A 16,219-nucleotide genomic window follows, 5' to 3' on the forward strand; every position below is an offset into this window, starting at 1 on the left:
AAAGTGATCTGTTGTGTTGCAGATTTGCACCAGTTAGTCTTTCAGAGGTTGTTGTGAGCGGTCGTGACTACGGCCGTGTCAAAATGGAGCGGCAAGGTTCTCAGCCCGAAAGCTGATAAACTCAAAAAATTTTCTTTCTGCTTCTGAATAAATTGTAACTTGATATTTAGAGGGTGCTTTCTGCTTACAATTTTAAATCTGTTTCTTAAAAAAAAAGAAAAAAGTTCTTAAGAATAAAATTCCCATTTGCTAAAAGCAATTTGATTATGATTTCATCAGTTACTTCCTAGCAACTACTTTCACGCTCACGTAGTATGATTAAATGTGTTAATGTTCTTGATGAATCGCTAGTAAATAAAATAAATTTTTAAGAACATTTTTTTGAAAACAAACTTACGCTTCACATAGGCCTGGTCAGATTTGATGTTGTTTCTCTGTTCTCAGCGATTCTTACAAGCACATCGGCTCCGTTTTCGCGCATGACGTTACCAGTCCCTTACGGGGATGTCTCACCATGAGCCACTTCAAGTGGAACGCCGATTTCTGCGAACATTAGTCCAGTGGCAGTCAGTTTCTTCAAGAAGCACTTCGAAAGACCGTCGCTGGACTTGGCACATTGTAAACCTAAGATGTGTTACAGGAACGTCGATGATAACTTCGTCGCGAGGATCCATGATGAGGACACCTAAACGGTCTTCAAGCTGACGTAGACGTGCTCGTTACAGGGGAGTGTGAGACCCTGGGGACGGCGTGTATGGAAAACCGAGACATAAAGTATTTTATATTCCGGGAATCCGCAGCTGTTGAAAAGAAACGATATTAGGATGAGTTTTGCAAACAACTGATAAAATTGTTGTTTATTAAAACACAACCGATTCTCACGACATAAAGCCGTATTGTAAGGTGCAAAAACGTTGGAAGATCATAAGTACATCCATGGCTGCTTGCCAAAACTGGTAAATTTTGACAAGCAGCGACGGGTATACCTATAATCTTTTAACGTTGTTGCACCTGATGATTCGGCATTAGGCTTGAAAACCGGTTGAGATGAAAAACAATTTTACCACCTGCCAGCGGAATTCTTCCTAACGACGCATAAAGCCAGATTACCTGCACAAACGGCCAAATTATTACCTGAGCCAGGAAAAGGGCATAACTAATATGCTCGTAACGCGCGCAAGACGAATATATGAGCAGCAGCATCTCAGATGCCAGATGTAACATCTGGAAAGTGTTCTGAGGAGCAATGGGTTCTCGACCAGTTGCGTAAGAAGGTTCGCGATGTCTAACACACGGCGAAGTGACAAGTCAGAAGAAAACGATGCAAGCTGATAAATTCCAAATGGCTCTAACCACTATGGGACTTAACATCTGAGCTCATCAGTGCCCTAAACTTAGAACTACTTAAACCTAACCAACCTAAGGACATCACAAACATTCATGCCCGAGGCAGGATTCGAACCTGCGACCGGAGCGGTAGCGCTGTTCCGGACTGTAGCGCCTAGAGCCGCTCGGTCACCTGACCGGCTAACATTATGAGGTTAATGGTGTTAAACCAATGAGTAATTAAAAAAACTGTATACTTTTGAAGAAAACACACTGAAGATACATTTCGTACATAAGGAGAAATGGGTCTGGGAAATTAAATATCACTGTCGCAGCAATAAAAGGACGTTTAGTTTAAACACGAATAGTTGTAAACCTACAGCTGAAAAAGACCACTCCATCAAACTTACATGCAACATTCATGTTTTTGACGCAGTCAGTCCCGTGCAAATCACGATGCATATTTCTGAATAGAAAATAATAGATTTCACTGGCGAGAATAACAGTTCGTCTAGATGTATTATTGATAGACGCTATCAGACTGTAACCTTCCCTGCCATTTTCGAGCCACATCTAACCGACAGTAATAACGTGCTTTTTTTTTTTTTTTTTTGCAGTTTGACAGAACAGTTAAGGCACTGATATAACAAACCCAGAACGTTTACAGCGTCCCTCTGTTGTCCGTCTGTCTACATATCTGCCTGTATGCCAGTAACGGCGGTCCTCAGTAACAGGTACACGTATCACCTTGAAATTTATGTCAGTTATTGAGGTACGTGGCTCCTTAGTGGCGTCAAAAATTGAAGCTTCTAAGTCAACGCAGTCAAAAGATACGGCCAATTATGTCACACATTTTAACACTCGCAATCTCACTCATCAAAACCTATAGGGTACTTTCCATTGATCTACAACGAGAAATTTGGCAAGAAGTAAGGTTCGCAGTACAAGCAAAGAAAAAATTCGAAAATTGTTAATATGTAATTATATTACACGAAAAAAATAATTCTTTTGTCAACTGCTATCCAACGTCAGACTCGAAATTAAAGCAATCAGTAGTTCTGCATTCAGGCTGACTCGGTCGTAATGGCAAAAGTGAAACATCAGGCAAGGAATGTCTAGTCTGCGAACGCTCGTTTCACATAAAACTTGAAACACCACATCTACGTGCAGTAATCGCTCCTGGATATTTGATGATGGATAAATTCTGAAACGCGCTATGCGAGCAGGGAAGTCATTCCTTGCCTGATGTTTGACTTTTACCATTAAGATGTCAGCCTGACTGGAGAACCAATGATCATTATAAGAATGGTCGCCTGCATCCTGCATGACTTTATGTCACATTTATATTATTGAAATTAAAGCATTCTCGAAAATCTTGGAGTACCTGTCGATAATAGACAAAAATGGTCGACACTGTCGATTTGCGGAGTGTATGAACTGTCTATATACATAATTAAGTTTATATGGAACGCTGAATGTGCAAGTCCTACTCGCATATGGTCAATATTACAAGCCTACGTCTCCTTCTACAATTTTTACCCCTCCCACTCTTCAGACTTTCCACCATTATCAATCTGACTATTCCTTGATGCCTCAGGATCTGTCCTGTCAACCTATCCCTTCTTTTAATCAAGTTGTGCCATGAGTTTCTTTTTCTTCAGTACTTCCTCATTAGTTATTCGATATCCCATCTAATCTTCAGCACTCTTCTACAGCACCACAATTCAAAAGCATATATTGTCTTCTTGTCTGAACACCTTATCCTCCACGTTTGACTTTCGTACGAGGCAACACTCTGTCAAATACCCTCAAAAAATACTTCCTAACACTTCAGTTCGTATTAAATTTCAACAAATTCCGATTTTTAAATAGTATTTTCGTACTATTGCTAGTCTGCATTAAAATTAAACAAATAATCTATTTCGGCCATCATCAGTTGTTTTTCTGTCCCAATAGAAAACACCAGTCTACTACTTTTAGCACCACTTTTAGTGTCTCATTTCCTAATGCCCTCAGCAGTTCTGCTTTAATTCCATTGCATTCCATAACCCTTATGTACTTTTGTTTCCATCTCGTAACATATTTTCAAGATACTGTTCATTTCGTTCAACTGCTGTTTCAATTCCTTTGGCCGCTCGGTCAAAGACACCTTGCCACGGTTCACGCAGCTCCCCCAGACGGAGGTTCGAGTCCTCCCTTGGGCATGGGTGTGTGTGTTGTCCTTAGCGTACATTAGTTTAAGGTAGATTAAGTAGTGTGTAAGTCTAGGGATCGATGACCTCAGCAGTTTGGTCCCATAGGAATTTACCACAAATTTCCAAAACATGCAGCTCCTTTGCCGTTTCTGACAGAACTAAATGTCATCAGCAAACCTCAAAGTTTTTATTTTTTTCTCGCTGAACATTAATTCCATTTTCAAATTTCTCTTTGGTCTCCGTCACAGCTTTCTCAATGTACAAATCGAATAACGTCAGGGACAGGCAACAAACCTGTCTCACATCGTTCTGAATTACTGCTTCCGTTTCATATCTGTCCATTGTTACAACTGCAGTATAGTTTTTGTACAAGTTAATAAATAACTTTTCGGTTCACGTATTTTATCCCTGCTACCTTCAAAATTTCGAAGTGTCTAGTCCAGTTAACATAGCCCGTAGATATTTCCAAATCTTCAAATGCTATAAACGTAGGTTTTCCTTCCTTCAGTCTGTCTTCTAAAATACGATGTAAGGTCAGTGTATCCTCGCATACTCTTACATTTCTCCGAAACCCAAACTCATCTTCCCTGAGGTTGGCTTCTAACACTTTTTTCAGTCTTCTATAAGTAATTCGTGCCAATACCTTGCAATCGTGAAACTGATCTATCGGTAGCATTAACACCTGTCGGCACCTGCCGGCTTCGGAACAGGAATTATTACACTCTTCTCGAAGACCGATATTATTTGCCCTGTCTCATATACTCTCTACAAAGAATAAAATACACTCCTGGAAATTGAAATAAGAACACCGTGAATTCATTGTCCCAGGAAGGGGAAACTTTATTGACACATTCCTGGGGTCAGATACATCACATGATCACACTGACAGAACCACAGGCACATAGACACAGGCAACAGAGCATGCACAATGTCGGCACTAGTACAGTGTATATCCACCTTTCGCAGGCTGCTATTCTCCCATGGAGACGATCGTAGAGATGCTGGATGTAGTCCTGTGGAACGGCTTGCCATGCCATTTCCACCTAGCGCCTCAGTTGGACCAGCGTTCGTGCTGGACGTGCAGACCGCGTGAGACGACGCTTCATCCAGTCCCAAACGTGCTCAATAGGGGACAGATCCGGAGATCTTGCTGGCCAGGGTAGCTGACTTACACCTTCTAGAGCACGTTGGGTGGCACGGGATACATGCGGACGTGCATTGTCCTGTTGGAACAGCAAGTTCCCTTGCCGATCTAGGAATGGTAGAACGATGGGTTCGATGACGGTTTGGATGTACCGTGCACTATTCAGTGTCCCCTCGACGATCAGCAGTGGTGTACGGCCAGTGTAGGAGATCGCTCCCCACACCGTGATGCCGGGTGTTGGCCCTGTGTGCCTCGGTCGTATGCAGTCCTGATTGTGGCGCTCACCTGCACGGCGCCAAACACGCATACGACCATCATTGGCACCAAGGCAGAAGCGACTCTCATCGCTGAAGACGACACGTCTCCATTCGTCCCTGTCGCGACACCACTGGAGGCGGGCTGCACGATGTTGGGGCGTGAGCGGAAGACGGCCTAACGGTGTGCGGGACCGTAGCCCAGCTTCATGGAGACGGTTGCGAATGGTCCTCGCCGATACCCCAGGAGCAACAGTGTCCCTAATTTGCTGGGAAGTGGCGGTGCGGTCCCCTACGGCACTGCATAGGATCCTACGGTCTTGACGTGCATCCGTGCGTCGCTGCGGTCCGGTCCCAGGTCGACGGGCACGTGCACCTTCCGCCGACCACTGGCGACAACATCGATGTACTGTGGAGACCTCACGCCCCACGTGTTGAGCAATTCGGCAAAGTCCGTCAACTGCACATACGGTTCACGTCCACGCTGTCGCGGCATGCTACCAGTGTTAAAGACTGCGATGGAGCTCCGTATGCCACGGCAAACTGGCTGACACTGACGGCGGCGGTGCACAAATGCTGCGCAGCTAGCGCCATTCGACGGCCAACACCGCGGTTCCTGGTGTGTCCGCTGTGCCGTGCGTGTGATCATTGCTTGTACAGCCCTCTCGCAGTGTCCGGAGCAAGTATGGTGGGTCTGACACACCGGTGTCAATGTGTTCTTTTTTCCATTTCCAGGAGTGTAGAAGACGCACCACTTAGGTATTTGTCCGAATTGGACGGAAGTTGGTAGATGTGATTTAAATGTACAGACAAACAAGTGATTACAATTTCAGAAACACTGAATGATTTATTCAAGAGAAAGAGCTTCACAAATTGAGGAAGTCAATAACCCGTTGGTTAACCTCTGGCCCTTATGTAAGCAGTTATTCGTCTTGGCATTGAGTGAAAGAGTTGTTGGATGTCCTCCTGATGGACGTCGTACCAAATTCTGCACAACAGATGTGTTACATCGTCAAAATCCTGAGCTGGTTGGAAAGCGCTGCCCATAATGCTCCAAACGTTCTCAGTTTGGGGAGAGATCCGGCACGTTGCCGGCCAATGTAAGGTTTCGCAAGCATGGACACAAGCAGTAGAAATTCTGGCCGTGTGCGAGTGGGCATTATCTTGGTGAAAAGTAAGCCCAGGATGGCTTGCCTTGAAGGGCTACAAAACAGGGCGTAGAATATCGTTGACGTACCACTGAACTTTAAGGGTTCCGCGGATGAGAATCAAGGGCGTGCTGCTATGGAAAGAAATGCCACCCCATTCTATCTCTTCTGGTGTCGGGCACAACAATCAGCTTGGTATCCCACCGTTGACCGAGGCGTCTCTAGTCACATCTCCGCTTGTTATCTGAGCTCAATTCGAAGCGGGACTCATCACTGAAGACAGTTATTATGCAGTCAATGAGATTTCAGACCGAAAACGTGAGAGGTGCAGGACTAACGGAGGATAGTGACCGTACATCGAGAAGGGCAGAACGAATGTTGCAGGTTTGTTTGACCAATGTGAGAGTGTCATAGAAATATTGAAGAAACTGAACTGGCAGGTCCTTGAAGACTAAAAAACTTAGTTATCTACAAAACTTCAAGAGCTGGCCTTAAATTGTGACTAGGAATATGCCTCAACTCCTTCGTACCGCTCCCGCAGGGATAGTGAGGACAATTAATGTAGGTTAATTCTTACAAAGAAGAAAACAGCAACCAGCCGCTATTAATACTGCTATTTATTTAGGTAAATAGCGCCGTTACCGGTTTCGAACTGGCAAGTTCATCATCAGCCGGCTGTCCACATGATTTTCAAGATACACTTTACATCATCGTCCGTTTCCGATTTTTATTATTCCACTGTGGCAAAGCATTTTTGGTGTGTTGTTGCCCTACGGTAGAAAACAGTGTTAGAAGCGCACTGTGTGAAAGTAACTAACCTCCAAACGATGAAATACAGCGTAAATAAATATTTGAGGATACGTGGTAATGGTACTTACGTCGAAAATTCCGCGCGGTTTTGTTGCGAAGTTGCAGGATTATATTTCTCAAATATTCCAAAATATATCCAGCACTTATGCAATTTGTACATCACCATATTGTGCAAAGCACCACACACACACACACACACACACACACCAAAAAGAATTTGCCATATGTGAAGTTATCACAAGATTGCAGATTTACAAACACAACAGTGTCAGAGACGTTCTCTCTCAGAGACATCACAATATATAGCTTGCTTTGATTTCACGGAATGACATTTTAAAGAATAACATAACTTAATGAAAATTAAAACACAAAGATAAACCTTACATTATGAACATATAATATTACAAATGAAGTTGACAGATGTAGTAACCAGCTTTTTGAGTGCTACTTATATGGTATTACGTAAATACTCTGGTATTACAAGGAGCAACATAGAGGTGAGATAAAATGAATAATATGACAATAACAATTGTATTGACATCTATCTATGGTGCACTGTAATTTTGAATAAAGTATAATAGCAGTTAATTTTTTCTTTTATTTTTTCTTATTTTTTCATGAATCAAGGTAGCATTACAAGTATTTATATTACAAAGAATACCATATTCAATGAGCATTAATTACAAATAAATTGGGAAAATGTGATGGCCAGTTGTATGAATGTTACTTACATGGTATTGTGTAAATACAGTGCAATAAACAGGGTACAACATACACATGAGGTACATGAATAATGTGACAGTAGTAATTATATTAATATAGTATGGCACACCACTTTTACTTTTAAATCAATTTTACAGTTGCAGTAATGTGTGATTGAGCAGGCAGCCATATTTTGATGTAATACTTTATTTGTATTATTGAATGCATGTTGTTGTTAAAAGGAGTAGTGTTTATTTATGTTTTAGACTGGATAATAGGTGAGTGAAGTTTTGTAGAAAGGTTGCATTGGCTAGCTCCGTCTGTTCATTAAGAATATGATGTGGTGATTTGCTGTTATGTGTATATATTTATATGTCTTTAAGCAGATTCATGAGGCTACCTTTCTCAACATGATGCAATATTTGTATGTGGTCTTCAATGTTTTTTACTCCATGTTTACTGAGAGTTGTGTGCATTGCAAATGCAGATTTTGTAGGATTGTTTAGACGTATGGCATCTAAATGTTCTTTGAATCGAATCTCAAAGTTTCTCCCAGTCTGTCCAATATAGAAGGACAATTTTGGCATCTGGGTTTATGTATACTTGATCTTTTGTAAGGGGGGTTGTTATTCTTTATGTTATGAATGGTTAGCTACTGAAGTTTATGGTTTATGTGGAAGCTTATATTTATATTTGTGTTTTTGAAGAGATTACTTATTTTGTGGGATATGCTCCCTAGAAAAGAAAGTGATACATATTTTCTGCTACTTTCTGCAGACTTTTGTGTTGACTGCATAGCTGTCTGGTGTGGAGCTTTGTTGTTTGCTGTTTTTTGGATTTTTTTGTGATAATTTATCAATCATGTGTGTGTTATATCCATTGTTTAGAGCTATGGCTTTGATGATATTGTTTTTTTTGTGTTGTTCAACTGGTTCCAGTGGAATTTTATGCAGGCGATTAAGCATGGACCTGAAGTATACCATCTGGTGTTTGGATGGCAAGATGAGCTGTTGATTCACACATCTGTGGCTGTTTGATTTCTGTAAATTTCAAAATGATGTTTCTGCTTTTTGCTAGAAATTTTTAAATCTAAGAAATTGATGCTGTTATTGGATTCATGTTCAACAGTGAATTTGATGTTACTGTGCATGCTGCTCTGCTTGGTTGCTAATGTGTCAATTTCTTCATTAGTGCCATCAAAAAGAATAATTGTATCATCTACATTCCTTTTATAGTAGATGATTTTGCAGTTGATGTGACTGTTAGTTTTGAAAAATGTGTGTTCTAGGTGGTTTATGTAGATGTCTGCTAGCTTCCCTGCTAGGTTGTTACCCATTGCCAACCCATCATTCTGTTTGTAAATTTTGTTATTAAAACTGAAGTAATTGTATGTCAGCACCAATGTGAGTAACTCAATGAACTCATAGATTTCTGCCATACTCAGTTTCTTGTGTTTAAGCAGATTGTTCTTCATTATATTTATGGTGTCCTTTTAGACAACATAGCATTAGTGAGGACAAGATCAGATTAATTACACGACGCACGGAGGCATTTAAACATTCTTCGCGCGCTCCATACCTGAATGGAAGGGGGAAAAGCACGAATAACTGGTACAGTAGGACGTAACAGTGGTCTGCTGAGTTCAGATGTAGATGTAGATTATAGGCAGCAGAATTCCTGGAGGCACAGACCAACAGACACGAAGGCAGGAGGAAGCGTAATCGTTGGTCCCTTGGCTCGTATTTCTCGATCGCGGGGGTGTAACTGTAATGAGTTGTAGGTCGCCATCAGGAGTAATTAACTGCCGTGGTTTCAGATCACTCTCGGTGGATGTCGTCGTATTGCACTTGAGTTCCCCACCACCGCTGCCTGGCGACGCGACGCCATTAACCCACTTGGCAAGGGCCGACCAGTTTAGCGCTGGCGCTCCATTCGTCGCAACAGTTGAGAAATGGCGGATGTCTCCATCGCGTCGCTCTCGTGACTAGGGCGTAACGTATAGCGGCCTACCGACATTACTTTCACTGGTTCATGTTCGTTCGTACTGTTGGTATTTGTGTGCTGAAAGCTACAAATGAGGCCAGTGCTGTTGGTCGAAGATATTGCTTATATAGAGTGGCCCACGACAAGCAGTAAATTTTTGTTTCGTTATTGTGTTTAGCATATATTCACACCAATATACCTTATAGGTAACAGTTCTACAAACTTTGCCTTTACTGAAAAACCGAAAACAACTTTATGTCTTAAAGAACATTACACAAATTCATTAGCGATGAAGATGTTTGTGGAAGTTCCTCATTTCGCTCTCGAATATTTCGCCGCGTGGTGTAGCCGCGAGGTCTTAGGCGGCTTGCCACGGTTCGCGTTGCTCCCCCCGACGTAGGTTAGAGCCCTCCCTCGAGCATGGCTGTGTGTGTTGTCCTTAACGAAAGTTAGCTGAAGTAGTGTGTAAGCCTATGGACCGATGACATCAGCAGTTTGGTCCCATAGGAACTTACCACAAATTTCCAATATTTATTGAGGAATGGCTTCCTCGGATTGTGGTTTTTGCACTAATCAGTATTGTGGAGTTGCCGTGAAAAAAAAAAAAACCTCTTAAGGTGACCTCCCCAGAGAATAATGGTTCAAATGGCTCTGAGCGCTATGGGACTTAACTTCTGACGTCATCAATCCCCTAGAACGTAGAACTACTTAAACCTAACTAACCTACGGATATCACACACATCCATGCCCGAGGCAGGATTCGAACCCGTGACCGTAGCGGGAGTGCTCGCTGAATCAAGGACTATACGCGCTGTAGCCCCATCTTTCTGAAACCAAATCGCGTTTAGGCGGCAATATCCTTGCAGATGTAGAATGAAGAAACTGTCAATTATGGTCGCATAGCGCTTGCAGGTGTAATCAATACCCTCGTAATTTGGTGGCTGTGCGGAATCTACCAATCAAAGTGTGGCTTCAGCTGGATGTGGCGTGCAGTTCTCAAGGCAAGAGGCTATTTCACACCGTACTAGCGTCATGTGTCCTGCGTTTGTTTACAACAAATTCAGACAGTAGCTAATTATGGATGAAAATAAGCATTAAGACTTCTCCGAAGTGAAGCCTGATAATAAATAAATTGAGAGCGTATTTCACGCACGAGTATTAGTGTAAGTAAGTGTTGGACGCTGATAGTGCTTTCAGAAGTTCCAACTGATCACGAGAGGTTCGAACAAAAGGCCGAAAGCCCTGAAGACGCACAATAACTAGGGCGTTCCACACCATGAGAGGCAGCAGCTTCGTCAGCGTCATCATCCGGCGTGCAGTCCCTGTACAACCAAACGAATTTTTACGACGTGACAATAGCGTTCTCGTGAGGTTTTCTCGCACTTCATTTCCTTCGAAAACGACTTTGTATATGTACTCTGTCGCGCTGTGACGGCCGTGGTTAGTCGACTACAGTATTGTTGCACCTGGAAGTGAGGGCACTACCGTCAGCTTATCGTGGCTCAACATGTAACCGGGTTGACAGCAAATGCACAACTGACATAAGAGCTCAGTCACCTTAGGCACCGCTGTACTTGTTAACTGTGACGTCATCAGGTGTTTCCGATAACGACCAAATGTATCAACATGGTAGTTCAGTAAAATGGTATTTTTCTTTTCTGTTTTGTCTTTCTTCTCTCGTTTTCTTTTTCTTTTCAGTATTATTGCATGCTCCGTCCAAGCGTCTGTGCTATGAAATCTGATCGACTTTACCGAACTTTATACTCACTGCTAAATATTTCTGTGAAGTTTTTGAAAGATATAACAGCCATCTGACTGTAACAGTGGTTTTATTCCACAATCTTGATTTCGGTATTATGCCATTATCAAGTTTTGCGAGTATTAAATATCATTAGACGTGAGTAGAACACAACTCAAGGCAAAGCATGTATCTTCGATTATACAAACCAATTTTGCCAAAAGTAAATAATACAACATTTACTTTTATATTTACTTTTGACAAAGTTATATAACGGAAGACACATGTTTTAACGATGACTTGTGTTTTACACAAGTTTAATGACTTTTAGTACTTGTGACACTTGGTGATAGCCTAAGGTCAGGTGGTACATTCAAATGGCGGTTATATCTTTCTAAATGTTCTATATGAATGTGGCTCCACACAAAAGTAAAATAATTGGTTTCTGCCAATCATTTACCTACCCACATTAAACCACCTTATCGGAATTGTATTTACATGTTGTTCCTATTATCACATATGGTCAGACATTCATTATATATATATATATATATATATATATATATATATATATATATATATATATATGAGAAACAAATACTTTGACCTGTTTGTTAAAACCTGATTTTATGATAAACATACTTATAATTCAGTCAAAAATGGCTCTGAGCACTATGGGACTTAACTGCTGTGGTCATCAGTCCCCTAGAACTTAGAACTACTTAAACCTAACTAACCTAAGGACATCACACACATCCATGCCCGAGGCAGGATTCGAACCTGCGACCGTAGCGGTCACGCGGTTCCAGACTGTAGCGCCTAGAAACGCACGGCCACTCCAGCCGGCTATGATTCAGTCTCCTGTGCGCAACTGTACACGTATAGAATTACGCTATAGTGTTTTCTTACTCCTATAATCGCACAACGTGATGTTACTATAGTTCCTGCCATCATATATGGTTAAACATCCATTAGAAACATTCATATATTTCATGAATGTTATATTCACACACACACACACACACACACACACACACACACACACACATATATATATATATATATATATATATATATATATATATATATATATATATATGAGTAAGAAAACACTATAGGGTAATTCCATACGTGTACAGTTCCGCACAGGAGACTGAATCAGTGCTATGTTAATCATAAAATCAGATTTTAACAAACATTTCACAGTATTCGTTTTTCATATGTAGCATCGAAAGTATCACTTTTTCTACAATTTAATTCACAATATTTTCACGATTTCAAATTTGAGTAACACGCGCCAAGAAGAAGACATAGTGACGGTGGCGCTCTGTTAGCAGAGCGGAGTCTCAAGTTTCATGTCGGACTGGTCGAAGCAATATCTTGTGTTCGCGGTGGAGAACTATTTTCGCTACGGCGAATCTTTCACGCGCGTGCAACGCACCTATCGTAAGCGTTTCAATATTCAGCTGCGATATCCAATTCGAGAAGGGGAACAACCCTGCACTAGGTAAGAAACTTCGGTCCATCTGCCAGTGGATCGAGTCAAAAGTGAATCGGCCCTCGGAAAACGGTCAGGACCCATGAGAATATCGTACGTGTGCGTAGCAGTTCACAGTCAAACCATCATCGTCCGTTACGAAAACGCGTCCAGAAGCTTCCAACCGTTAAATGACCGAATTCACTATGAAATTTCCAGAATTCCCGCAGCAGTTACGAAAGATGTTTTCCAAAACTGGGTGAAACGCCATGACTATTGTATATCCGCGAATGGTCGTCATTTGTCCGATGTAGTATTTCATAAGTAAACTTGAATAAATGTACCTTTCGTAAAATGTTAAACTTTGTTTAGCGGTTAATTTGTGTGATATTCACGTTTGGTTCAAATGGCTCTAAGCACTATGGGACCTAACATCTGAGATCATCAGTCCCCTAGACTTTGAACTACATAAACCTAACTAATCGAAGGACATCACACACATCCATGGCAGATGCAGGATTCGAACCTGTGACCGTAGCAGCCGCGCGGTTCCGGTCTGAAGCGCCTAGAACCGCTCGGCCACAGCGGCCGGCCTATTCACGTTTGAAATCGTCAGAATATTGTGAAACACCCTCTATAAAAGCACCTAAAAAGTCTACGAACATGAAAAGTCTACTGAAAATATTTTCCACACCCGATGATAAATCACAACATCGGAAAAAGCAACAGCTGTTTGAAAATTTAATTTTGTTGACTCACCAGTTTTCACGGCAACAGTAGTTCTATTTACCTTTATTTTGTATCATAACTCTATTTGAGAAATTATAAGAAAATATGCATGACCGCTGGGATGTAAACACAGAGCTCGATGATCGGGAAGTCACATTGGTAGTAGAGTGTGTAGGTATCCAGAAGCGATGCTGGCAGAAAAAGAGAGCGGTACTCACTCCTCAGAGCGGGTGGACACCGAGTCCTTGTCCTTGTGCGCCTGGCCCGAGGAACAGCTGCTGCCCATGGCTACGGCTGCCGCTCGCTCAGATGATCACCGTCTGCAACAAACGACACACACCTCAGCACTCCTGCCGGCAACACAGATGACAGTGGGCCACTACCATGCCTGCCTGCTTGTTTACGTTTCCCAAGTAGTGCTACTTTACGTTACTCCTTACGAGGGAACCTCCCCATCGCACCCCCCACAGATTTAGTTATAAGTTGGCACAGTGGATAGGCCTTGAAAAACTAAACACAGATCAGTCGAGAAAACAGGAAGAAGTTGTGTGGAACTATGAAAAAAATAAGCAAAATATACAAATTCGGTAGCCCATGCGCAAGATAGGCAACATCAAGGATAGTGTATGCTCAGGAGCGCCGTGATCCCCTGGTTAGCGTGAGCAGCTGCGGAACGAGAGGTCCTGGGTTCAAGTCTTCGCTCGAGCGAAAAGTTTAATTTTTGTATTTTCATACAATCATTATCTGTCCGTTCGTTCATTGACGTCTCTGTTCACTGTAATAAGTTTAGTGTTTTTGTTTTGCGACCGTACCGCAAAACCGTGCGATTAGTAGACGAAAGGTCGTGCCTCTACAATGGGAACCGAAAACATTTGATCGCAAGGTTAAAAATGGTTGAAATGGCTCTGAGCACTATGGGACTTAACAGCTGAGGTCATCTGTCCCCTAGAACTTAGAACTAATTAAACCTAACTAACCTAAGGACATCACACACATCCATGCCCGAGGCAGGATTCGAACCTGCGACCGTAGAGGTCGCGCGGTTCCAGACTGAGGTGCCTAGAACCGCTCGGTCACCATGGCCGGCTGATCGCAAGGTCATAGGTCAACCGATTCCTCCACAGGTAAACACGTCTGATATATTCTATACGACACTGGTGACGGCATATGCGTCACATGACAGAAATATGTTGTCGACCCACCTAAGTTGTACACTTGGCGAATGGGTAAAAAGATTCTTCTACTCTGCCCGTTTTAGGTTTTCTTGTGGATGTGATAATCACTCCCAAAAAATTGATCAAAACATAAGAGTTTGTCAGATAATAATTGTCTGAAAATAAAAAATTAAAGTCTTCACTCAAGGGAAGACTTGAACCAAGGACCTCTCGTTCCGCAGCTGCTCACGCTAACCACGGGACCACGGCGCTCCTGAGATTATACTATCCTTGATGTTACCTATCTTGCACATGGACTACTCAGTTTGTATATTTTGTTAATTTTTTCATAGTTCCACACAACTTCTTCCTGTTTTCTCGAGTGATCTGTGTTCAGTTTTTCAAGGCATATCCACTGTGCCAACTTAAAACTAAGTCTGAGGGGGCTGCGATGGCGAGGTTCCCTTGTTAGCACTGTTTCAAAACAGTAACGGAAAAGATTTACAATGATAGAGATATGGAGATATACAGATGGCAGTGGTCTCACGTAGACAAAGTATAGAACGGCAAGTCATTGGCGAGCTGTCATTTGTACTCAGATGATTCGTGTTAAAAGGTTTCCGACGTGATTACTGCCGCACTACGGGAAATAACAGACTTTGAACGCGTAATGGTGGTTGGAGCTAGACGCATGGGACATTTCATTTCGGAAACCGTTAGGGAATTCCATAGTACGAGGTCCAGAGTTTCAAGAGTGTGCCGAGGATACCATATTCCAGCCATTACTTCTCACCACATCCAACGCAGTGGCCGAGGGCTTTCACTTAATGACCGAGAGCAACGGCATTTGCGTAGAGTTGTCAGTGATTACAGACGAGCAACAATGCGTGAAATAACCGCAGAATTCAATGTGGGACGTACAACGAACGTATCCGTTAGGACAGAGTGGCGAAATTTTGCGTTAATGGGTTACGGTGGCAGAGATCAACGCGAGTGCCTTTTCTAACACAAGGTTCGTGGGTTCCTGGGTTCGTGGCCATATCCGTTGGTCCCTAGACTTCTGTAAACCCGTGGCAAGCTCGGATGAATCCCGATTTCAGTTAGTAAGAGCTAAAGGTACGTTTATAGTGTGCTGCAGATCCCAAGAAGCGATGAACCCAAGTTGTCAACAAGACACTTCGCAAGCTGGTGGTGGCTCCATAATAGTGTTGGATCTGTTTGCACGGAAGGGACTGGGTCCTCTGGTCCAACTGAACCGATCATTCACTGCAAATTGTCATGTTCGGCTACTTGGAGACTATCTGCAGCCATTTTTATGGATGAAAATGCGTCTTATCGCCGGGCCACAATTTTTTTGCAATTGGTTTGAAGAGCATTCTCGAAAATTAGAGCGAGTGATTTGGCCACCCAGACAGCCCGACGTGAATCCCGTCGGTCATTTTGGGACGTACTCTAGGGGTCACTTCGTGCACAAAATCCTGCACGGACAACACTTTCACAGTCATGGACGGCAAAAGAGGCAGCATGCCCCAAAATTTCTGCAGGGGACTTCTAACGAC

At 42.5% G+C, this 16,219-nt stretch overlaps 1 protein-coding gene across 1 annotated transcript in view; it reads right to left on the reverse strand.

Annotated features, from left to right (window-relative positions):
* Window positions 1-16,219, reverse strand: part of LOC126092028 (NACHT domain- and WD repeat-containing protein 1) — a 621,846-nt gene that overhangs the window by 456,728 nt on the left and 148,899 nt on the right. The window contains exon 2 of the mRNA XM_049907424.1: window positions 13,725-13,826. Coding sequence (XP_049763381.1) covers window positions 13,725-13,792 — 68 coding nt within the window. The 5' untranslated portion in view covers window positions 13,793-13,826. The remainder of the gene's footprint in view (window positions 1-13,724; window positions 13,827-16,219) is intronic.

Source organism: Schistocerca cancellata, chromosome 7, assembly GCF_023864275.1.
Source record: "Schistocerca cancellata isolate TAMUIC-IGC-003103 chromosome 7, iqSchCanc2.1, whole genome shotgun sequence".
NCBI lineage: Eukaryota > Metazoa > Arthropoda > Insecta > Orthoptera > Acrididae > Schistocerca > Schistocerca cancellata.